Here is a 24,584-nt window from a genome sequence, read left to right on the forward strand (position 1 = left end):
CTTCCCAGAAACCAAAGGAGAACTCTGATGTCTACTAGTAACCTCCGAACCCAACCTTTGCAGACAGTGTCCCCACCAGCCTCCTTTTCCAATCTCATGTGGTCTTTATGGGAGCCTAAACCACACCTGGGGTTTCCCCAGGTCATAGCTCAAACTAACTGCTTTACATCTGGGAGGCGACAAGGAATTGAAAAGACAACTCCAAGGACCATGGCCAGTTTAGCCAGAAGCCTCTCCACTGAGCCTAACATTGAAGGAAGTACAACCCACCCCAACTCTACGATGATAAAGGACTTGCTGTTGTCTAGCACTTGTGACTGCTACAGGAGCTGGAGACTTCCCCTGGGTTCTGATTGTTAGACAACTTTCGCCGGGGCAGCTTCTACTTAGATACTGTATCCCTCCGCCAGCTACGTCCCACAGACACCTAATGAACTAAGGAACCTCTGGATACAAAATGGGGATGGGTTTGTAGCTCTACAGGGGGACAGGCCAGTCTGCAGCTCTTTCTGGTATTTCTGGCACACAAATGCAAATGTTCACTCTAGAGTGGAGCAGCAATCATTATTTGTACCTTGGTTACACTTACATTCCAAAACCTGTCCTTTTATGACTCTGTCCACCTTCCCCAAAGCCATATTTGGTGTCTATTTATTTTATTTTTTTATTATGTTCAATTAGCCAACATATAATACATCATTAGTTTTTGATGGAGTGTTCAATGATTCATTAGTTGTGTATAACACCCAGTGCTCATCACAACACGTGCCCTCCTTAATATCCCTCACCCAGTTACCGCATCCACCCACCCCCTTCCCTTCTGTAACCCTCAGTTTGTTTCCTGGAGTCCAGAGTCTCTCATGGTTTGTCTCCCTCTCTGATTTCTTCCCATTCAGTTTTCCCTCCCTTCCCATATGGTCCTCCATGCTATTCCTTATGTTCCACATATGAGTGAAACCATATGATAATTGTCATTCTCTGATTGACTTATTTCACTTAGTATAATCCCCTCCAGTTCCATCCATGTCGATGCAAATGGTGGGTATTCATCCTTTCTGATGGCTGAGTAATATTCCGTTGTATATATGAACCACATCTTCTTTATCCATTCATCTGTTGAAGGGCATCTCGGCTCCTTCCACAGTTTGGCTATTGTGGACATTGCTGCTATGAACATTGGGGTGCATATGGCCCTTCCTTGGTGTCTATTTAAATCTAGTTTTATCTTTATAAAAATGTGAGAGAAAAGGAAAGGGGGATACAGTACTAAGGATCCTAAAGGGATGGATGATTAGAATGGCTCATGTCTTTAGTAGTTTGGGCTCTTGGTGATGTTTTCATTTTAGGTTATATATAGGAATGTGTGGCTAGAGAAGCAAAAGGAGACGTAAATATTAACCAATAAGAAGCATGTTCTGTTGGACAGGAATGTGAGGCACTGACGGAAGGTGTGATGGAATAATCCCTGAATGTGTCCTGTTAGAGATGCCTTTCAATGCTGGACTCACCTCCACCCATATACATGTGGGACAGAGCTAAGGAAGGACAGTGGCTCTCTAAGTGCTCTCACAATGAAAACTGCCTTATAATAAATTCCTCTGGGATTTGAATTCCAAGGAGCCATTACTTATTCTGCAAACGGACTCATCATCTACTACCTACAGTTCTGAGTATAGTACTTTAGGAGAAATCTAAGGCCAATAAATTGTTTCACCCTCAGTAACATTATAGTCTGGTAGCGGTCAGAAGACACATACCCAGAAAGCAAGGTAGTAATTTGTGAGAAGGGCCATAAAAGAGGTAGGAAAAAACCCTACCAGCATGGAGGAGAGAAATACTTCTTCTGCTCTTCAGTTGTCTATTGCTACATAATGAATAACCCCCAAACAAAGTGATATGTGTTTTTTCCTTGTGTTTTTGCATATTGGCTGGATGGTTCTTTCACTGGTCTCACCTGGGCTCATTTGTGAATACCCAGTGGGTGACTGGAAATAACTGAATGGCCCAAGATGGCCTTACTCACATGTCTAGCAACAGTATGTGCTGGCTTGATGGGGCTTCTTTTTTTTTTTTTAAAGGTTTTATTTATTTATTTATTTGAGAGAGAGATAGTGAGAGAGAGCATGAGCAGGGGGGAGAGGGAGAAGCAGCCTCCCTGCTGAGCCCAACACAGGGCTCCATCCCAGGACCCTGGAATCATGACCTGAGCCGAAAGCAGATGCTAAACCGATTGAGCCACCCAGATGTCCCAATGACAGGGCTTCTTTGTAGCATGGTGTTACTTAAGGCAATGATCCAGGAAGGTGAAAGGAGAAGTTGTAAGACATCTTTAGGCCTAGGCTCCAGCATTAGCACAACTTCATTCCTACCACACTTTTTTTTTTTATTACACAGTCCACTCATCTACACTACATAGACTCAGTAATATAGGTGGGCATGAGGTGACTGGGGCCATAATTCCCAAACTGTGCCAAGGTGCAAATTCTCAGGGATACCATGGATATTTAAAAAAAAAATTTTTTTTTAAGATTTTATAATTTGAGGGGGAAAGAGAGAGCATGTGGAGGAGGAAAAGGGGAGGGAGAAGCAGACTCTGGGGTGAGCACAGACATGGGGCTAGATCCCAGGTCCCCAGGATCCCAACCCCAGGATCCTGACCAGAGCCAAAACCAAGAGCTGGATGCTCAACCGACTGAGCCACCCAGGCGCACTGGGATGTTTTAAAATTTTAAGGAAAACACAACCACATTCAATATCTCTCGTATACTATGCAAACTACTGGCTCAAACTAATTCATAATATGAACATTAGTTTGTTGCAACAGTCCTTTTGATGACAAAATATTTTTGTGAAGCTGGGTTTTAGGAGGTCCCTCTGATGAAAAAGTAAGTACTGTGTGGAAATCAGCCCTGAAGAGGAAATGAGGGTAGCAGTGTTGGATTCCAAGTTTGAGAAGTTGTGCAGTGTCCAACAGGCACACACATCCCCTTAATCATTATTTGTGGTTATTAAGGAAAAAATATATAAACAAGTTTGTTTATATATTTTTTCCTTCAACTTGTGTGTATTATTTTTTTCTAAGTGGTTGCTAAGTTGTTAGGAATGAGGTACTTAAAATGTATATGTGTTAGGTATTTATTTTGACCTACAGGTGCTGTAAAAAATTGCTGAGATACTAAGTGCACTATAAACAGAGAAACTGGGAATGTCTGGACTGGGATGTTGAAAGCAGATCAGAATGGTCATAAAGGAATAGAGTGTGGGGAGTTGGCTTGAGATGGCTTAAAGAGAAATACCAGACATTTCATATATTCAACCATTAAGTATCTACTGTACAACAATATTCACAATGCAGCAGATATACACACTAAAATGCCTGAGTCTATACCCTTTAAAGGTCAAAAACCTGTGAGGAAAGCAGTAAGGGCTGTAAACCAACCAAGGTTAGGGGCAGGTTGGGATTCAAGGTAGGGTTTGATGTGACCCGGAACCTGGGCCCTCTTTTTGGATAGACCCAAGATAAAGATTGGTCTGAGGAGGCCTGCTGAATCTCACAGGGTAAACTTCTCTCCGGGCCATTGGTGAATCCAATGAGATTGGGGGTCTAAGTGATTATACTGGGGGTTGGTTGCTGAACTTGAATTCAGAATAAAGTATGTTGTGAAGTTCTAAACATTATGTCACCCTGGCCAAGGAGCAGTCTGGTAAACTCTCCTTGCCTGTCACATAACAGTACATTTCTTTGGTGCCCAAAATGTTTATTTATATTTGTATACTGCAGACTCTTCCCCACATGACACTGAAGAAATGCTACAGAAGATTGAGCCTTATCCCCGATTGCCTTTTTGTAGATTTATTGCAGACCATCTTTTGGTTTACATATACTTACTTTAGACAGAGTCCATAAAATTGATTAAGTTTGCACTTTCTTAAATATGATCGTGTTATAATCTTGTCTTTTCTGTAAATTGGAATGGATTTGGGGCATTTAAAGAACACTTTCAGCAATCAAATATAGATAAATATTTCCTTGGGCTGATTTTTACTTATGACTGATCTTATCCATCATTTAAAATCATGCTGTCAATGTACAGATTGTCTGCGTTTCCCCCTTCCATCCCTACCGCATCCCCACCTCATCCCATCCTTTCTCTGTTTGTTTTAAGGATCCAGGAATTCTTTCCCTGAGACTCTTTCTTCTCCCCATATGGGCCTGGGTTTAGATCTGATGTTCTCACAAATTTTGTAACCTCCAGGTCAACACTGTTTCTAGGGTTGACCATTTCTTTTGTCCAGGAAGCAACTCGGAAGGTAAAAACCTGAAATGAAATCAATCCTGTCAAGAAAGCACATCTGGAATCATGAGGCCACTAGGAAAGTGGGGCTTATGCAGGTCTACGCCTGCACAGAACATGAACTTTAAATATAGTTCACTGCCAAACTGCAGTATTCTGCTTCTTATAGCCCCAGATGGCAAGCTGCAAATTCAACAGAAATTAGACTCTTTAACCAATCATAATTTTTCAAAACCACTTATGTAAGCCTTCTTGGAATTCCTTTTTTTGCCTTTATTTTATTTTATTTTATTTACGATTTTATTTATTTATTTGACAGAGAAAGACACAGCGAGAGAGGGACCACAAGCAGGGGGAGTGGGAGAGGGAGAAGCAGGCTTCCCGCAGAGCAGGGAGCCCGATGTGGGGCTCGATCCCAGGACCCTGGGATCAGGACCTGAGCCGAAGGCAGACGCTTAACGACTGAGCCACCCAGGCACCCTCCTTTTTTTTGCCTTTAGATACCCTGTGCTTTTACCCATCAGCAGAGCACTATTTGGATCTTGTCCCATCTGTGTCTCCCAAATTGCAATTCCTAAGACCCCAAATAAATTTTTGGGGGGTGTTGGCATAGTCCAATCGAACTTTTTAAAAAAGATTTTTTATTTATTTATTTGAGACAGAGAGAGAGAGTGTGTGTGTACAAGGAGCGGGGAGGGGTAGAGGGAAAGGGAGAAGCAGACTCCCCACCAAGCAAGGAGCCTGATGTGGGGCCTGGCTTGATCCCAGGACCTTGAGATCATGACCTGAGCCAAAGGCAGATGCTTAACTGAGTGAGCCACCCAGGTGCCCCTCAACAAAACTTTATTAACAAAATCAAGCAGTGGCTGGATGTGGCCAGTGGGCTTCAGTTTGCCAATCCCTGATCTGGAGGATGAACTAAAGGATACAGAGGTTGGGAGGAGATGGGGGCGGGATGAAGTTGTTTCAGAATGTGACGGTGAAGTTCTCACAAAGGAAATTGGCAGAAGGTGGGAGTAGTTTTCATGACCTTGAATTTCAACTGATACAGGTTCTGGCAATCCTCTTCCTGCCTCAACTATTCTTGGATTATCAAGAGTAGAGCACAGCTGGGGACACACCAAGCTTGTCCACAGGCATGAAAGGGCAGGACTCAGAAAGAAGTATCTGGGATCTGATGGAAGAAGGGCTCATTATCCATGGATCTATAAGAGGGATGGAATATTATTCAAGAGAGGAGAAGTGGATCAGAGGCCAGGAACAAGGAGCAAATAACTGAGCATCAGAGCTAGGAGGCAAAACCAACAAAAGTGTGCCAGAAGCAGAGGGCTGTGGGGCAACTGGAGACTCATGGCCCAGGTGCTGAGCACCCGATGAGGCTACTCTTTAGGTGGCTATGATACAGTTTGCCTGGGTTGGGGGGTAGGTAGGATGTGATAATTGCTATGGTTCTAAGAGTTTACAAATTTAGGATCCATACTTTATGTTACAGAGGAACGGGATCATCCAATGATCATCATCACTGGAAAATATATTTACAAAAGGAGCATTCTAGATAAAGAAGACTTTGAAGATTTCAGTTGTTCAACATAAGCCAATGATACCATGTGGCTCCTAATGTGATCTTTGTTCATTCCATGCGTGGTGCTGAGATAGTGTTGAAATTATGGGAGGTCCGAATTACTTTGTAGCCTGCATGGTTCAAGGCATATGTGGAGATTTTTAGTTTTTGGTTCTGGGTGCCACATCCTAAAGGATAAACCTGTATAAGAATATGTCAAGAGAAGGGTAGCCAAGAAGGTGGAGAATATGTCCGTGATGTGCTATACGTTTGGTCGCCATGTAATTTATTGCCGGAACTGGGACGTGTTGGGAGAATGAAAGAGAGCTCTTAAGAAAAATTATCCCAAACTTGGAAACAAAGCAAGAGAATGATTGAATATCCTTTTCACATCATACGGGGATGTTACCCAAAGAAATTTTTTGTTTGCCTTGCAGCTTCATTGCAAATTTTGTTTGATATTACATGGTGTCAGAAGTGGGCCTGCAGTATCTCACCTCCCCTCTCTGACTCTACCATGGATTCGAATAAGGTACTTACATAGTCCGTTGTGCCCCGTTATCTCCCCAGTGCTCCCAGTCAGAGTCTGCTGAGTCCTCTTGTAATCTGAACTTCCCAGTTTGAGGTTCTGCTTTATTGGAGCATCCTCTGTGGCCAGCTGTTGTTCTTAGGACCTCACTTCTGTTTGCGGCCTGAGTGAGTACTCAGTTTCTCTTAAAAATGGGAAGTTGGCTTTCTGAGGCATAGGCTGCTGGGCAGCCTTCTGGAAATCCTGCTGGTTTTATGGGTGAGAATTATGGGCCCTCATCCTGCAAATTCCTGTCTGTCTGGACAACGATTACCTGGAATGATTTAAAATTTAATTGGTCAACTTGGGGCTCTTTCGAGATTCCTAATTTAGTTTATCTGTGCAATCAATTAGAGAAAGGATATAAGGCAACAACAACCCGAATGCGAAGCTTATTCTAATTAGTATTTCAAGGCCTCAAAATGTGTTAATGACTCAAAAATTGCTTCTTTCCATGATACTAATTCTAAACTAAGGCAAATTCTGAATTGTCTCAGAGACCTACTAAACTAGAAGAATCCTCTGCGGCTCCGTCCCGCCCTCCATCAGCTCCACCCCTGCTTATCTATCCCCCATCCATCTCCCTTGCTGGCTGAACTTCCTTTCTATAATGATTATCTGGAGGCTCCTCAGGAGGTACACCCTTTTTTTTTTTTTTTTTTAAGATTTTACTTTTTGGGTGCCTGGGTGGCTCAGTCGTTGGGCGTCTGCCTTCGGCTCAGGTCATGATCCCAGGGTCCTGGGATCAAGCCCCGCATCAGGCTCCCCGCTCAACGGGGAGCCTGCTTCTCCCTCTCCCACTCCCCCTGCTCGTGTTCCCTCTCTTGCTGTGTCTCCCTCTGTCAAATAAATAAAATCTTAAAAAAAAAAAAAGATTTTACTTATTTATTTGTCAGAGAGAGAGAGAGATAAGCAGAAGGAGCAGCAGGCTCCCTGCTGAGCTGGGTGCCCAAGGCAGGACTTGATCCCAGGATCGTGACCTGAGGACCTGAGCCAAAGGCAGACGCTTAACCAACTGAGCCACAGAGGTGTCCCACGATGTACAGGTGGGCCATGATGTACCCCTTTTAAAGTTAAGCCAGGAGATGATATTTTAGGGCTCCAGGTCTCTGATTCTCCTTGGACTAAAGCTGAACTCTGAGCTATTACCAAGCAGTTCCCCAACCCTAAAGAAAACCCTGTTGGGTTTGCTAGAGGATTCTTTTTTTTTTTTTTTAAAGATTTTATTTATTTATTTGAGACAGAGAGAATGAGAGAGACAGAGAGCACATGAGAGGGGGGAGGGGGGAGGGTCAGAGGGAGAAGCAGAGATCCAGGGACTCCAGGATCATGACCTGAGCGGAAGGCAGTCGCTTAACCAACTGAGCCACCCAGGCACCTTGCTAGAGAATTCTTGATTGTAGTCCAAATTTACAAGCCAGTATTCTCTTTCTCTTATCAGCTCTTTCACATGTTAGTAGGCGAAAAACTTGCCAGAGAATGGATGCAAAAGGGGGATTGAACGAGTCTTTATTGGACTTCCCCACAAAAAGGCCTGAGGCATGAAAGAAGCCTCAAAATTAACTAAAAGACTCCACAAAAAGATTCCTAATGGTTTCCCCCATACTACTGACTGAAAAAAAAAAATTCAAATATGTGTCCAAAGATCTGATGAATGGGATCTTTATTATTTTGAAAGATTTGAGAAAAATTTTGAACAACTATCTGGCATTGAAAAAGTTGACCATCATACTTCCACTCTGTTAAATTCTGCTTTTACTGAAGGTTTGTAAGAGGAACTTGCAAATCAAATTTTAAAAAACTGCAATTTAACTGGGCTGTTATGCAATCAACCCCATGATCCAGTTAATTACTGTTGGGAAGCTCTGGCAGGCTATTCAAAACATTACAAAAAGGAAACCCACACAAGCCCTAAATACTCAAATATAAGCAACCCAGGTTATGAGCCTGCAATTAACAGCAATTGACTAAACCTTCTTACCAAAACCCTCCAGGCAAATCACCCCTAAGGGATTGCCAGTACTGCAGAAAGCCTAGGCATTGGAAGAACTGTCTCAAACTTGAGAGGCTATGACAAGATGATTCATCCTCAAATTTCACTGCAACTTTCCCAGGAAGACAAGCCAAATTTCAACATTAGGGCTGCTCTGGGGCCCCACAGGTTTTGGTTTGTTTATTCTCCCACTCTCCAGATCAGTCCTTTGGAGGAGATAGATTTCACTGCAGGAGATGAGGTGACCAGAGCTTGCAGACAGTGGGCAACGCTGTCTGTCCCTAGCCCCACCCGCCTCCCCTACACTCTTCCCCAGAGTACTGGAACTACTCAAATAGTGGGAGTTTTTAATATACCTATAACTGTTTTAAAATCATTACCAGTCCCTTTTCAGATGGGACTCATCCAAGGGACTCGCCAATTCCTTTTAGTCCCTCAGCAGCTGTTCATCCTTTAAGATGAGATTTCCTTGAGGCCCAGGTGCCTGGGTGGCTCAGTTGGTTAAGCGACTGCCTTCGGCTCAGGTTATGATCCTGGAGTCCTGGGATCGAGTCCCACATCGGGCTCCCTGCTCGGCAGGGAGTCTGCTTCTCCCTCTGACCCTCCCCCCTCTCATGCTCGCTCTATCTCATTCTCGCTCTCAAATAAATAAATAAAATCTTAAAAAAAAGAGATTTCCTTGAGGCCCATGAGGCACATATATTTTTTTCCCAAAGGAGGGAAATATTTTTACATTTGAACCTGATGAAAAAACCTCAAGAAGATATCTTGGTTACTGTCCCTGTGTTCTTTATCCTTTTTTTTTTTTTAAAGATTCTTTTTATTTTTAAGTAATCTCTACACCCAGTGTGGGGCTCGAACTTAAAACCCTGAGATCAAGAGTCACATGCTCTACCTCCACCGACTGAGCCAGCCAGGCGCCCCCGTCCCTGTGTTCTTTAATAACATAGCTCATATACCTAACAGGCTCCCAGATTCTATCCCTGAGGAACTTTGAGCAAAAAAAATGCCACCGACCAAAGCCACATCCACTCTGCACCACCTACAAAAATTCTAGTGGATGAAAGATAGCCTCTGCCAAATATTTACCAATATCCATTAAATACAGAGGCTATGCAAAGAATCAAGCCCATAATTGAGGAATATATTAAACAATGCCAAAAAACCCCCAAACAAACAAACAAAAAAACAAGGCCTAATTGTTCTATATACAAGCCCTTGTAATACCCCCATCCTTCCTCTCTGTGTCAAATAAATAAATAAAATCTAAGTACAGCTCTATTATAAAAAAAAAATCAACAATTTAGCTGGACTGTTATGCCTCAGGACAGCTCAGAGGATTTCCGGGACTGGATTCTAAATTTTGTGTTTTTTTTCCCCATAGCCCAGTGGTTATACTTTCTTCTAATAGCTAATCAGACCAAATCTCTCATCTGGTCAAAAGAGACCCAAGAAGCCTTATCAAAGACAGCCTTCGTGACTTACTTGCATTGGGTCACCTAAACTACAAGTTGCCTTTCTTCCTTTTTGTCCACAAAAGAAAGGGAAATGCCTTAGGGGCACTTACTCAATGCCACGGGAATCAACACAGGTCCATAGGATATTAGAGCCAACAATTAGATCCAGTAGCTAGGGGCTTCCCTCCTTGAGTAAGGGCAACTGCCGCTCCTGCCTAGCCAACTTCCTACAACGCGTAACAGGAACAGTGATAGGCTCTCTCCACTTACCATCTATGTGCCCCGCTCACCAGAAGCTTTGCTTTACTCTCCCCACACTCAGCTCTTATCTACTGGCAGGCTCCTACAAAATTCTTTCTCGCTCCCCCTGCCATATGACCACTGCTTCCTGTACCACTTTACACCCTGCCACGTGATGAAAATCATTTAACGCTGATTGACCAACTTTTAACCCCTTGAATTGATAAACAGGAAATGCCTCTCAAGAATGCTGAATTAGGAAGGGCGCCTGGGTGGCTCAGTCGGTTAAGCGACTGCCTTCGGTTCAGGTCATGATCCTGGAGTCCCGGGATGAGTCCCGCATCGGGCTCCCTGCTCGGCGGGGGGTCTGCTTCTCCCTCTGACCCTCTTCCCTCTTGTGCTCTCATTCTCTCTCTCAAATAAATAAATAAAATCTTTAAAAAAAAAGAAAAGTGCTGAATTAGGGGCGCCTGCGTGGCTCACTCGGTGAAGTGTGTGACTCTTGATTTCAGCTCAGGGCCTGATCTCAGGGTCGTGAGACTGAGCCCCGAGTGGGCGCCACACTCAGCGCTGAGTCTGCTTATTCCTCTCCCTCTGCTCCTCCCTCCCTCACTCTCTCTCTCCCTCCCTCTCAAATAAATAAATAAATAAAATCTTTAAAAAGAAAAACAAAGAATGCTGAATTAATCTGGTTTACTGACAGATCCTACTTAAAGGATGAAACCAGTCACTACTGAGCCAATGATGCTATAATATCCTTAACTGAAACCACTGAGGCTAAACCCATACCAGAGGCCACTTCTGCTCGGCAGGCAGAACCCTCTGGCACTAACTAGAGCCTATTTTCTAGGTAAAGATAAGGCTGCTAACATCTATACCAGTAGGAGATGGCCTCTGGGGTTACTCATGTTTTTGGTATGCTTCGGAAATAAAGGAGGGTTCTTGACTTCTGAACAGAAAATAAAAAAATTGTTCTTATGTATTAGATCTTCTAAATGCTATCCAACTGCCCAAATCTTTGGTGGTCATTAAAATTCCAGGACACTCTATGGCAAACATGGAGAAAAGCAGAGGAAATCATTTGGCTGATGCAGCTACTAACCCAGCTGCTTTAAGTCAGTCCCTACCTTATTACTTACCACCTGCAACTTCCATGTCTCCTGAATTTGCTATCAAAAAGATAAAATAACAGAAGCCCCACAGTTAACTGGCAAACTAGAAAGAAATAGGAAGAACAAGGTTGTAAATTTGACCCCAGATGAAATCTATGGATAGGTCCTCACAATCAGCTCATTCTCCCTGATTGCCTACAGAGATAGGTCCTGTAATATATACATGATTTGACACGTTAGAAAACTGATTAGGTGGTCTCATGGGGTAAACAATACCACTAGAAGTCAACACCAAAAATTATCAGGGGTGCCTGCATGGCTCAGTAGGTTAAGCATCCCTTCAGCTCAGGTCATGATCCCAGGGTCCTGGGATTGAGGCACATGTCCGGCTCTCTGCTCAGCGGGGAGCCGCTTCTCCCTCTCTCTCTGCCTGCCACACACTCTCTCTCTCTGTGTCAAATAAATAAATAAATAAAATCTTTAAAAAAAATTACCTCACAGGTATACCTGAGTTGTCAGATTTGCCCAAAGCATAACCCAGAAAGCCTTTTCATACTTATATGGGGTATTTTCCTTTGCCTTCTGGACCTTTCATGGTATAGCAAATGGACTTCAGCCAGTTGCCTCCCTCCCAAGGATATAAGTAATGATTTTTATGTTTTCTCACCAGGCTGAGTCATTTCCATGTTGGAGAGCCACCACTACAGCCGTAAGCTAGACATTGTTAGAAAAGACTATTCCTGCCTGGGGAGTCCCCTCTGAACTTCATAGTGATTGGGGATCTCATTTTACTGACCTAACCCACTGATAAGGTCACCCTCCATCCCTGTTCTAAATTTCATCAAGAATTACCTGCCACTTATACTTGGCTCGTAAAAACACATGGGAGCCCAACTGGTTTTCCAATAGACATTTCCGGCTGTAAGACCCTCCTTTGCAAAAGAGTCAACTAAGCTTTGATATCAAAAGAAGCAGTTATCTGGCTGCTTGAACAAAATAGACCCCTGGTTTTCTCCTGTCTTACCCTCCATACCTACAGATGAGTCTGTAAATAATCAGACTTGAAAAGAAATATTTTGCGCTCCCACAGGATGTATTTTTGTCCATGCCTACAAGGGGCAACCTTGGACATCTGACTGCCTAGATGATGTAGTCTTTGAATGTTGGTGAGGTCTGGAGCCAATGGCCAGGAAAGAATTCTTGAGATGTCTTTGGTGCAAAAAAAGGTGATTTTATGAAAGCACGGGGACAGGATCCATGGGCAGAAAGATCTACTGCCCCGGGGTTCTGAGGAGTGGCTGATTATATATTTGGCAGTTGGGGGAGGTAAGGAAAAAGGGAGGTGTCCAAAAGGACTTTGATCTGCTAAAGAAGACTCTCAGGATGCCACAGGCCTTGCTACTGTCAAGCTAGGGTTGTTTTTCCTTCTAGTAAGGCATCAACCTTAAGACAGTTGGGAGCTTCCTGGAGGAACGTCATACTTTGCCCTTCTCAGGTCCTTGTCAGTGGGCTGCAGGTCACGAAGAAATTTAGTTTACTTTCCCTTCTGCCTCAGCTTCCTACATCACTCAAGGAAGGGAGGGTGATGTTAGGGCTCCAGGAAATTGAGTCTATGGGTCTCTGGGAGTTAGGCTATTGATAAGAATGCTTTTATCTTGTAAATCGCTAAGACATTGGTAAACTGATGGAGACTCATGTCTTGCAGGACTGTATTCTCTATTAGTTAGCCATTTGTTTTTCCCTTTCCTTAGTTTTAGGGCAGCCAGGAGTGCCTGAGGAACATCACACAGATCCCACCTGGGGGCAGGGGGTGTGCATTGTGGGGTGTCAACATGTGCTTTGTCCTCAGCTTGCCTTCTGCTCCCTCATCATAGTCAGAGAATGACAGGACAGTGTCTCCTAGAATATGCAGTTTCTCCCTTCACTGTATTTCAATTGGTCACAGGGATCTCTCCTGCCCTAAAGACACCATAGAAACAAGAGAGCTCAGGGCACTTGGGTGGTTCAGTCTGTTAAGCGTCTTACTTCGGCTCAGGTCATGATTCCTAGCTCCCAGGATCCAGCCCCGCATCGGGCTCCGTGCTCAGCAGGGAGCCTGGTTCTCCCCCTCCCTCTGCCTGCCTGCCTGTCTGCCTACTTGTGATCTCTCTCTCTCTCTCTGTCAAATAAATAAATAAAATCTTTAAAAAAGAAAAAAAAAAAAGAAACAAGAGAGCTCTATCCATTATAAATGACCACCCAGACGATGACTCCTCCAAATCGGAAGACAATCGCTATAGACATTCTCAGGACTGTGACCTCCCACAGGATACAATCCTAATGAAGCAATGGATCTCCTTGGAACTTTTTTCTGGCAGGATCTGTTGCAAATGAGGTCATGATATGGAATCCGTCCTGGACTGTTAATAGAATAGCCAGATCCACTGCTAGGGCCATTAAAGCGCAAAGGTCTCTAGATTCCCTTGCTTGAGTTGTACTAGACAACAGAAGAGCTTTGGATTACTTGGGGCTGCTCAAGGAGTCTGTGCCATCCCTAAGACTTCCTGCTGCACCTCACAAACAGGCTCAGTTGAAAACCACCAAAATACTTATATTGCCATCGTTAAAAGGAGTTTCTTTCAGCCCTCTAAGTCGGTTTAATTTTAAGTTTTCAGACCTTTTCAATGGACTCCCCATAGGACTTGAAGCCCTTCTAAGATCTGGATTACAAATAATCATATTTATTATTGTACTTACGTGCTCCTTTTTAATTATAATTAAATTACTGATGCTTTGTATATCTCGCTGTTGTTTGGCCATCCAAGATGTCAAAATTATGGTCACACAAAGGCTTAAAATGATCAACCACAGCTATCCATTGGCAATCCCTGAAGACAAGTCAACTCCATGGGCTTTTAAGATGAGGACAATGTCTAAGACTTGCTTCCTGAAAACCTCTTTGTTGCTGCGACTATATGCTCTCCCTGACATTCATCATCTATAACATTTCACTTTCCCTCCTCTGTGGGACATGACCTTTTTAGGAATGAACCTTCTGAGCTAGGTGGACAACAGATGATCCTATGGTTGATCATCAATGCTTTCCAAGGAAAGATCTTGGTCAAAAGGGAAAAATATGGGGCGCCTGGGTGGCTCAGTTGGTTAAGCGACTGCCTTCGGCTCAGGTCATGATCCTGGAGTCCCGGGATGGAGTCCCACATCGGGCTCCCTGCTCGGCAGGGAGTCTGCTTCTCCCTCTAACCCTACCCCCTCTTGCACTCTCTCTCTCTCAAATAAATAAATTTAAAAAATCTTAAAAAGGGGAGAATATGAAGCGAAAAATCTGAAATGGAATCATTCCTGTCAGGAAAAATGGAGCCAGGAAGCTATTAAGGAAGTGGGGCTTATGTAGTGCACCTCCGAACGGAGCATAAACTTTATAGTTCATTGCCAAACTGCAACATCTTGGCTTCTTGCAGTCCCAGAAGGCAAACTGGAAACTCAATGGAAATTAGACTCTTTTGGCCAATCATAATTTTGCAAAACAACTTACGTAAGTCTTCTTGGAATCTCCCCCCACCCCCGGCCTTTTTTTACCCTTTTCCCCTCAGCGGAGGGGAAAACAATTTGGTTTTCCTCCGGAATCCAAGTCTCCCAAACTGTAGTTCCTAAGACCCCAAATAAATTTGTGTTTGCCTTGCAGCCTCACTGCAAATTTTGTGTGACACCACTCAGACACGGGCTCACTTAATTTTATTCTGCAGTTGCAAGATGTAAGGTTTAAATTCTTGTCTTTTCAAATCTCTCGCGGTTTGCTCTAGACACAACCGGCAATGGGGTTACAGATCAAAGGTTTCGGGGCTCTCCTCGGGCTTCTAGCCCTCTTCTCGCAGAGGCTTCCTTGAGGGAAACTTTGGCCTCGCAAACGGAAGTGAGGGCAGGGATGCAGCGCTAGAAGCCTCCAGCGGGTGGGGTGGGGCTCGAGTCGGGTTCCAGCGTTGGAAAGAACTCAGATTAAGTTGTTAGCCCAGCCTTGGGCAGTTGAATCTGGGTGTGTCACCATGGAGATGGGGGCCGGCTTGCGTGTTCGGCTGCCATTGGCTGGGGACTCCGGGCTGGGATAGAAGCCAGCCGCGAGTAACTGCAGACACTGTGCACCGCGCTCCCGGCGAGAACTGCTCGGCGCGGCGCTGCTCAGCGGACGGGATCCCAGAGGCCAAGGGCGGGCTCCTCGAGAGGGCGGAGGCGGCACCATGGAGAAGCGGTGAGGCGGCCACCAGGCCCGGGGAACCTGGGGGGGCGGGGAATGGTTGTCACCGAGACCTGGAAGCCCGATACCGGGCCCCCAGGGGGCCACGGGGGGGCACGAGTGCCCGGGAGAGGCAGAGAGGCCTGGCGGGGAGCCAGGTGTCGGGGCAGGGCGGCAGAGCAGTGGGGCGGCAGGAATCGAGCAGGGCTGGCGTCGCGGGAGCAGGAAGGGGACCCGTGTATGTAGTACGGTGTAGTCTGCTTGGGAAAGGAGCCGGTGTGTTTGTGCGTGCGCGCGCGCACTGAGGTGCAGGTGTCGCGGGGAGGCTTACTCCGTATCGCCCAGCCACCCCGACACGCACACAGGGAAGAGGTCTTCCCACCCGTGTGCTTGTCACAGATTCCCGTTGTAGATTCTAGGTAAAGCGGCGAGATTCTTCCGGTGCCTGCATTCCGAGGAGAGAGAGCTCAAGTCCCACACACCTTTCCTTCCTTCCGAATTGGAGATTCAATTAAAATAAGTTGGAGTCGGGGCGTCTGGCTGGCTCAGTCCGTAGAGTATGTGACTCTTAATCTCAGAGTCGTAAGTTCAAGCCCCACCTTGGGCGTGGAGTCTACTTAAAATTTAAAAAAAAAAAAAAATTTTTTTTTTTAAGATTTTAGTTATTTATTTGAGAGAGAATGCGCGCAGGAGGAGGGTGGAGGGGAGAGCGACAGGGAGAAGCTGACTTCCTGCTGAGTAAGGAGCTCAAGGGCGGACTCGATTAGGGGACCCGAAGATCATGACCCGAGCCCCATGATCCGAAGTGAGTCCCTTAACGACTGAGCCACCCAGGCGCCCACCGACCCCCCATTTTTTTTTTTTTTTTAATAAGTTGGGGATGGAGTCTCCAAGGAGAGAAGGAAATCCTTATTTATTGAACTGAGCAAAAGATTGTGCATTCCTCTCACTTCACACCTTTGAAAACTCTTCCGTCTGCTTTGGTCCCAGAAATCCCATTCCAAGTCACTGGCTTTAGGGATCGTGGTAACTCTTGGATGCACCGGGATCCAGCGTGTTCTTGGGAGACTGATGGCCCATGAAGAAGTTTGAATAAGGTGTTGCTAGATATGCTAGGTGTCCAGGGCTTCTCACTTCTTTCATTTCCTTTGCATCTCTTGGGGATGCTATTTGATTAACTTTTTACCATTTCGTTGCTTCTCTGCATCATCCTGTGGCCCCAGATCCATTGTCCCCACCCCCGTCCCTTTGCCCAGCTACTTCCCTGAGGGTAGCCTGTTGTACCGTAGAGTCATCTAGTTTCAAGGCCTCTGCTTTTGAAGAAAAGGATTTCCTTAGGAGGTTTGGTTAGCTGTCTTCAGCTCTTGTCACACCTCAGTCCCACTCCCCTCTCCCCCAGTCTTTGGTTTTTCCAGATGGGTGTTTGAGAATTGGATTGGATTGTGAGAAAAATTCTGAGTTGGTTCTTGGGGACGTATGGGTTCTGGGTAAGCATCAGTGGTTAGGTCTCTAAAGAGCAAAGAACCTTGAAGGAGAAAGGAGATAAAGAGAGCAGGATGGAGCACACTGGCAGGGGCGAAAGTGGGAGAAAGGTTCAAGTACTATGGACCTGAACCCTGATTTATGGAGTCTAGGACCTTTGGAACTTACAGATAAGTTTCTAATTCATTTTCTTTTTTTTTTTTTTAAGATTTTATTTATTTATTTGACAGAGAGAGACATAGCAAGAGCAGGAACACAAGCAGGGGGAGTGGGAGAGGGAGAAGCAGGCTTCCCGCTGAGCAGGGAGCCCGATGTGGGACTCGATCCCAGGACCCTGGGACCATGACCCGAGCCGAGGGCAGACGCTTAACGACTGAGCCACCCAGGCGCCCCTCTAATTCATTTTCAAACTGCACCTATAAAATAGGTGGGGATGATGGCGATCCTTTGCTTTATACTTGAGGAAAGACTTTGAAACACAGGTTATTTGCTTAAAAAGACAAAATTGAGACTAGAATCCAGATTGAGTTCTGCTTTCCTCTAGACCAGAAATAACTAAACCTGGTTTTTGAATCAGAATTACCTAACACTTCTGTAAAAAATACAGATCCTCGGGACTCTCCCCAGAATTCTGGATCTCTAGGGGTGGGCTCCAGAATTTGTATTTTTAACCAGCTGCTGCTGAGAAACTTGAGGCGGTCAGTTCTGTTTCAGCCATTGACAACAAATTCTGCTTTTTTGTGCTTACCTGGTCGCTGGTCTTGAATTACCCTTTGCAGTTACATATGACAGGGTCTGTATTGGTCTGGGTGTACCAGAAATATGGATGTGGGGGAACTAACTGGCACATAGATTTCTACCAGGAGTGTTCCCATTTCCTTTTTTTGTTTTTTTTTTTTCGGCGGTGGGGGAGGTTAACCAAAAAAAGTATTTGTCTGAGGGAGGATGTGGAGGGTAAGGGTCCAAAAGGAAATTGGGTTTATTCCTGCCCTCAGGGTAGTCTTAATTACATTTTGAGTATCCTTTGTGATAGATAGGGTAGGAGGATTGCATTGGGCTTGTCATTGCCCTAAAGAAGGTCTAATCCTGAAACCCGGCCCTTTTAGCCTCCTTGATTTGATTATTTCACTGTACTTCTCTGTAGAATCTATAGGCCCTTCCTCTCTAAATCTTTGCCATTAAGAGAGATATTAAACCTGCCAGTGATCGCAAAACTACAGTTGGGGCTGGGAGGTGGAAACATAGGTATCATTAACTTTTGCCCGGCTCTGGAATGAGGAGGGAGTTTCCCAGCAGTCTTTTCTCGGTGGGTCTGATTCAGAAAGAGGAGTGGGTGGGTGGATGAGCTTAGTGTGGCGCCTCCTGAGAGCAAGGATCCTCCTCTCTGGGGCAGCTCTTTGGCTAGCTTCTGTGTCCCCTACCACCCCGGCACACCTCCCAGCCTTTCTGCACCGAAGGTCATTAGTCTGTGATGCCCTTGGGATGGGAAAGAAACTTACCTTGATTTTACTTTTCTCCTAGATTTATGTATGATGATTATCAGAAGACGAGTGAATGGCTTCTGTGCCACACCAAGCACCGACCTCAAGTGGCAGTCATCTGTGGCTCTGGGTTAGGAAATCTGGTCAATAAATTAACTGACAGCCAGAGCTTTGACTACAGCGAGATTCCAAACTTTCCCCAAAGTACAGGTACTGGCAGGGGGCCGCGAAGGATGGGACCGAAGGATACTGATGGGATGCCGATGAGAAGGCATGCTTCTCTCATGCCTGCACCCACTGGCCTGTACAGCATTTGACTCAAGACAACTTGGTTACTACGGGAGGGGAAAAAAAGGCCACCACGAATCAGAATGACTTTAGAAATCCCCCCAGTAGAAATTTCATAACACACAGGGCATGTGTGCGGCAGGGGTACCACGTGATGACATATTTCCGGTGCTGTAATGATTCTGAACTCCGTAAAGCTTTGCAGCACCTCACTCCCATGCTGTTCCCCGCCACACACCATGTAGTCAGCACATCTACACAGCCCCTCTCATTTCTTCAGTCTGCAGATTAAATGGAAAAAGTAGTGCCCGTAACCTCCCAGGACAGTCAGGCGAGCCCTGTCCTACGTCTTCCTGCCATTCCCAATCTCCCCAGCTCTAGTTCCTGTCCCAGGATAAGGCACACACAAGTGCACAGCAATAAATGAACACACAGACTGCCATGTTCTTGTAGACCTGATTCACACTGATCCTTTGGAGGGGGAAAGCAGCAGATGGCCCCTATGCACATGGAGCTCTGTGGGATCTGAGGATAGCATATCCAGCAACCTAATAGCAGCTAGAAAACTCTGAGGCTACCCCTTAGAAAAGAGGCAGGTAGGGAGTACCTGATGGGTTCAGTGGGTAGAGTATGCAACTCTTGGTCTCAGGGTTGGGACTTCAAATCTCATGTTTGGGGTAGAGTTTACTTAAAAAGGGGGGGAAGCCATATCTTCAATTTATGAATAAGGAAAATAACAAATTGGGGTGATGCCCGAATCCTCAATGCTAATGTGAGATGAATTTTTGAGCGGGTAAAGATTGCCCCTAAGGTGACGCGCCTACTTTGCAAGATGCCTGGGAGTCGCAAGGCTCATCCCCCCGTGTGAAAGGGGTCGAGCAGGAGCAGATCGCGACTCCCAGAGGTTGGGAAGTGCCTATTTCCTATAAGTAATAAACTGGGTTAACTCCGGGGTTTATGGGCCCCCTGTGGGCAACCCCTGGAGCGGCCCGCACTTCCCTTCACTATTCTCCCATGTTGGCTGAATCTCTTAATTTACCAACATTTTTCTATTTTACCACCTGTGAAACTCTATTTTTATCTATGGATCATGAACCTTAGGTTAGTGACCTTAGCCAGTTCTCTGAGGAAAAGAGAGGGAAGGGCGGAGAGGCCAGATAAAATAAGGGCAAGGGTAGTTTATTTGATTTGCTTATTAATTCTCAGATAACTAACATCCATTGGTTTATTTATTAATGTTATAAATTTCTACCTTCCTTCCCTTTTTCTCCAGAGAATTAAGACTTTGCACAGATATTTTTCAAACCCTATGGAGCAAGATTGGGAGACCAGAGCAGGGAGGTGGGAGTGGGGGTTGGGGCAAGAAGTATTAAAAAGAGGGGGAGGGTGGGGCGTCTGGGTGGCTCAGAGCCCTTGACTCTTGGTTTCAGCTCAGGTCTGATCTCAGAGTTGTAAGATGGAGCCCAGAATCCTGTTGGCGTTCAGTAGGGAGTCTGCTTAAGACTCCTTCTCCCTCTGACTCTCCCCCTGTGCGCGCTCTCTCTCTCTTTCAAATAAATAAATCTTTAAAAAGATAGAGGGAGGGCAAAGTTTTCTTTTTTTTTCCAAAATTTTTTTAAAGATTTTATTTATTTATTTGACACAGAGAGAGACACAGGGAGAGAGGGAACACAAGCAGGGGGAGTGGGAGAGGGCGAAGCAGGCTTCCCGCTGAGCGGAGAGCCCGATGCGGGGCTCGATCCCAGGACCCTGGGATCATGATCTGAGCTGAAGGCAGACGCTTAACCGACTGAGCCACCCAGGTGCCCTGGAGGGCAAAGTTTTCTGAGGGAGATAACAATGATATTGGCTCCGCCTGTCCTCTCCCACCCCAAGAAGGGTGCTGCACTAAGTGATTAGTGGATTAATTTTTAGACTTTATCTATCGACCTATTTGCTTATACTTTTCGGTTTCCTAACTCTGTTATCTCTGCTCTATTACTGGCAGTTTTTTTTTTACAAGCTCTTTTATCTCTGACCATCCCTCAACTCTTCCTCTTGATTTGGGTCCCTCTCTCACACCACACATTCCCTCCAGGATAGGTGGTCCGGTCCATTAGAGGAGAAATGCCAGAGAAGGGAAATGGTAATAGTTGTTCTTATGTCCTGTGTGGAGAGTTATTTTGCCCTCCCACATCCCTGCAGGCCCCATCAGGGGCATGTATTCCTACAGGACTGTTTTGTGGGTCATAATGGAGGAGACTTAGATGGGTCCAAACTCAGCCCCTTTGCCCTGCCGTTCAGTAGCCTCTTTGGGAAGCCAGAATATACCATGAGCTCCCTTTCAAGAGTGAGGAGGCACATGGTTTAGTTAGGGTAAGAAACAAGATTACACATTTTGAGAATTTTAAAATTTTTGGAAAAGTGATCTGTAATGACTGCATTCACTGCAATTATTATTACCCACTTATTCTATTTTTTACTCACTTTCATTCTCTTATAGTATGGCTTCCTCATTCTTTTGAAGTTTCTTTAAAAATACCTCTCCTTCCTTTGCCTTGATATATGGTTCACATTGAACATCCTTACCTTCACATAGCCCCAATCTCAGGATGTACTTATATACTTATTTGTAGGCTTATGATTGATTTATTTCTGTCTCCACCAGACTTCAGCTTTCTGAAAGCAGAGATAATAATGTTTCTTGGGCTTAATTATGGCCTCACATGTTGAGCGCAATGAGTTGGCTGGTAGTGGGTGCTCAGTGGATATGTGTTCTGTGAAAGCATCACCCCATTCTTTCTCCTTTCTATTTTACATACAGTGCCTGGTCATGCTGGTCGACTGGTGTTTGGGTTCCTGAATGGCAGGGCCTGTGTGATGATGCAGGGCAGGTTCCACATGTATGAAGGCTACTCGATCTGGAAGGTAAATCAGGGGCATAGCCTGGATGGATCTGGAAGAAGGGGGAGAGAGTTCTCAATCCTATTTTATTGCCTAGCTGCCTAGGCTAGATAGATTTTGGTCCCCTCCTTTCTCCTCTTTCCTGATCTATATCTTGCATATCTGTGTGGGTGGATTGATGAAATGTTAAAGAACACTTTCTGATCTTTTATCTTGGGCTCATAAGGTGACATTCCCGGTGAGGGTTTTCTTCCTTATGGGCGTGGACACCCTAGTGGTCACCAATGCTGCTGGAGGACTCAACCCTGAGTTTGAGGTCGGAGATATCATGCTCATCCGTGATCACATCAACTTACCTGGCTTCAGTGGTGTGAACCCTCTCATAGGGCCCAATGACGGAAGGTGTGTATCTTGCCTTTTAATTTTTTTTTTTATAGCTGGGTAGGGTTCAAAGACTTGTCTGGGAGTCAGGAGAGGGCTCATGTGGTTGCAATAATCTGAGATTCCAACCTGTGCCCTAGGTTTGGACTTCGTTTTCCTGCCATGTCCGATGCCTATGACCGGGATATGCGGCAGAAGGCTCACAGGGCCTGGCAACAGATGGGGGAGCAGAGGGAGCTGAAGGAAGGCACCTACGTGATGGTGGCAGGCCCGTCTTTTGAGACTGTGGCTGAATCTTGGCTGCTTCAGAAGCTGGGGGCGGATGCTGTTGGTGAGAAGGGGAACGTGGCTGGAGGCTTGAAGAGGGAGGGACGTGGTAAAAGTAGGGATGGAAAGGGATCAAAGATTACAGACCTGGATGGTAAGTTGAGAGAGGATCTAACTTAAGGGAAGATTGAGTTAAACTGATTTGAAAGGTGTTGAGATTTGGTGTGTTGTCAGCCTCAAACCTCCCCCCGCAGCCCTTAGGGCTTTAATGGCTATAATGCTGATGCCCCATCCACGATTCCATACTAGTTCTAAGGATTATTCTAAGCAATAGTATTATAGCCACTTTGTGTACCTCTGGCTGCAAGATGGAGCTGCATCCTTGGAACTGACTTCAAAATGACCAGAAACAGATGTAGAAGTAATGATAATATTTGTAAGTAATGTGTAAGGCCCTCTGAGGCCCCACTCTTTGAAGCAATACAGAACAACCTAAGCTAGACAGGAAATTAGCTGCTGCTTTGGATTTTTTTTTTTTTTAAGATTTTATTTATTTATTTGACAGACAGAGATAGCGAGAGAGGGAACACAAGCAGGGGAGTGGGAGAGGGAGACGCAGGCTTCCCGCGGAGCAGGGAGCCCCTGCCCGATGCGGGGCTCGATCCCAGGACCCTGGGATCGTGACCTGAGCCGAAGGCAGACGCTTAACAACTAAGCTGCCCAGGTGCCCCTCTTTGGATGATTTTTTGAGATGTTAAATTGTCAGTGAGGTAATGAATGGAGATGAGGCCAAAGGGTGAAGAAAAGAGTCCTTTGAGGATCCTGACGGTTGATTTCCTCTTTCTCCTCATCAGGCATGAGCACAGTACCAGAAGTTATAGTTGCAAGGCATTGTGGACTTCGAGTCTTTGGCTTCTCCCTCATCACTAACAAAGTCATCTTGGATTATGAAGCCCAGGAGAAGGCCAATCATGAGGAAGTACTAGAGGCTGGGAGACAAGCAGCACAAAAACTGGAACGCTTTGTCTCTATTCTTATGACCAGTATTCCACCACCTGCCAAAGCCAGCTAACCAGCCCTGGAGTGGTCTGGTCTCTCCATAATGGGATCCAAGTAGCTACTACATACTTCGGCCCCTTGCTGGGGTCACGTGCCTCTGCCCTTCAGTAGTAGGAAAAGAGAGAGAAAGATCCCTATCCTTCACCTCCCCCATTTCTCCCACCAGACCCTTCTGCACTGGCTCTTTTGCTCAGTTATCTCAAAGCAGTTAATCATCTCCTTCCCCCCCTCCCCACCAAGAGCTGGAACCCAACCCCTGCTGTGTCTGTGCCCTGGGTGTGACTTGGCTGTTGAACTTGGCACAGTAGCTACTGCTGTCCTTTTGCTGTAACGCTTTCACATTCCTGGGGACTTGGTTCTGCCTCCTCCAAAGCACTAGAGCCCACACGGGGGCTGGCCCAGTCCAATACCCCTTGGAGTTTTGTATTACCCTATTTTAAGAATAAAAAGAAAGATGAAATAATATATTTTTTGTGCATATATATTTGAATAATATAAAATAATATATTTTTTGGGATGAGGGTAGGGGCACAGGCCGAGTTTGGCATGAAAGACTGAGATCCCATGTCTTGTGTGACTATCTGCTTCTGAGACAAGCAGCTAAGAACAATGAGGTGGTGTGTGAACGCACGGAAGGAGGAAAGATACAGATGTTAGAAGATAAAGAAAGAAGGGCTAACGACTGGCACAAGAGGGCCCCTTTCCTCAGACCAGTCTTGCCTCTGTCCTTTGCCTTCTGATTGTTTCATGCCTGTCTATAAGTCTCATGAGTATCTGAACTGCTTCACTGGTCTCAGCTGTTCCACAGTTGCTATTTTCTTCTTAAGGCCTGATGATATTTCCTGTTGGTTTCTTTCTTCTCCCCTACTCTAACTTCTGCCGTAATTAACGGCAACCCTACATTCCTTCTCTGCATTCTGGCAATGCAGTGGCGAATACCTCTTTCTCTACTACAGTCACCCCGCTGCAGATTAGAGTCCTGCCAGGCCCAGGCAGACCTGTGAAGTTGGCTCATGCTTCGCTTCTCTTTGAGCCCCTCCTTCCGTCCTATTGCTTCATTTCTGGGTTCTAATCTTTCTCTTCACTTTTGCTTGGTCAGAACCCGCCTGTGACACAGCATCCAGGCATTGCCCTTTGCTGGCTCGCTGCACTATTCTATGCACTTATCAATTTGCATGCAGCTGGCCCGTGTGTCGCAAAACCACGCTACTCTCCCAGACCCCTTTGCCTTTTGAGAAAAGATCGAGTTGGATGAGCCACTAATAGTAGTGATATGTCAGTTGTCCATT

The 24,584-nt window shown here is 45.5% G+C and overlaps 1 protein-coding gene and 1 non-coding gene across 2 annotated transcripts; both read left to right on the forward strand.

Moving 5' to 3' along the window:
- The first annotated feature begins 15,310 nt into the window (after positions 1 to 15,310).
- Positions 15,311 to 23,760, forward strand: PNP (purine nucleoside phosphorylase). The gene is made up of 6 exons (XM_045900447.3): positions 15,311 to 15,469; positions 18,458 to 18,627; positions 21,509 to 21,612; positions 21,815 to 21,990; positions 22,110 to 22,300; positions 23,091 to 23,760. Exons 1-6 carry the CDS (start codon positions 15,459 to 15,461, stop codon positions 23,306 to 23,308), a joined length of 870 nt encoding a protein of 289 aa, XP_045756403.1. The 5' UTR covers positions 15,311 to 15,458; the 3' UTR covers positions 23,309 to 23,760.
- Positions 19,413 to 19,568, forward strand: LOC123862790 (U12 minor spliceosomal RNA). The gene has a single exon (XR_006795453.1). It is a non-coding gene; the product is annotated as a U12 minor spliceosomal RNA (small nuclear RNA).
- Positions 23,761 to 24,584: the final 824 nt, after the last annotated feature.

This window comes from Mirounga angustirostris, unplaced genomic scaffold (assembly GCF_029215605.1).
Source record: "Mirounga angustirostris isolate CCGP_5_RB_7025 unplaced genomic scaffold, mMirAng1.0.hap1 SCAF_9, whole genome shotgun sequence".
NCBI lineage: Eukaryota > Metazoa > Chordata > Mammalia > Carnivora > Phocidae > Mirounga > Mirounga angustirostris.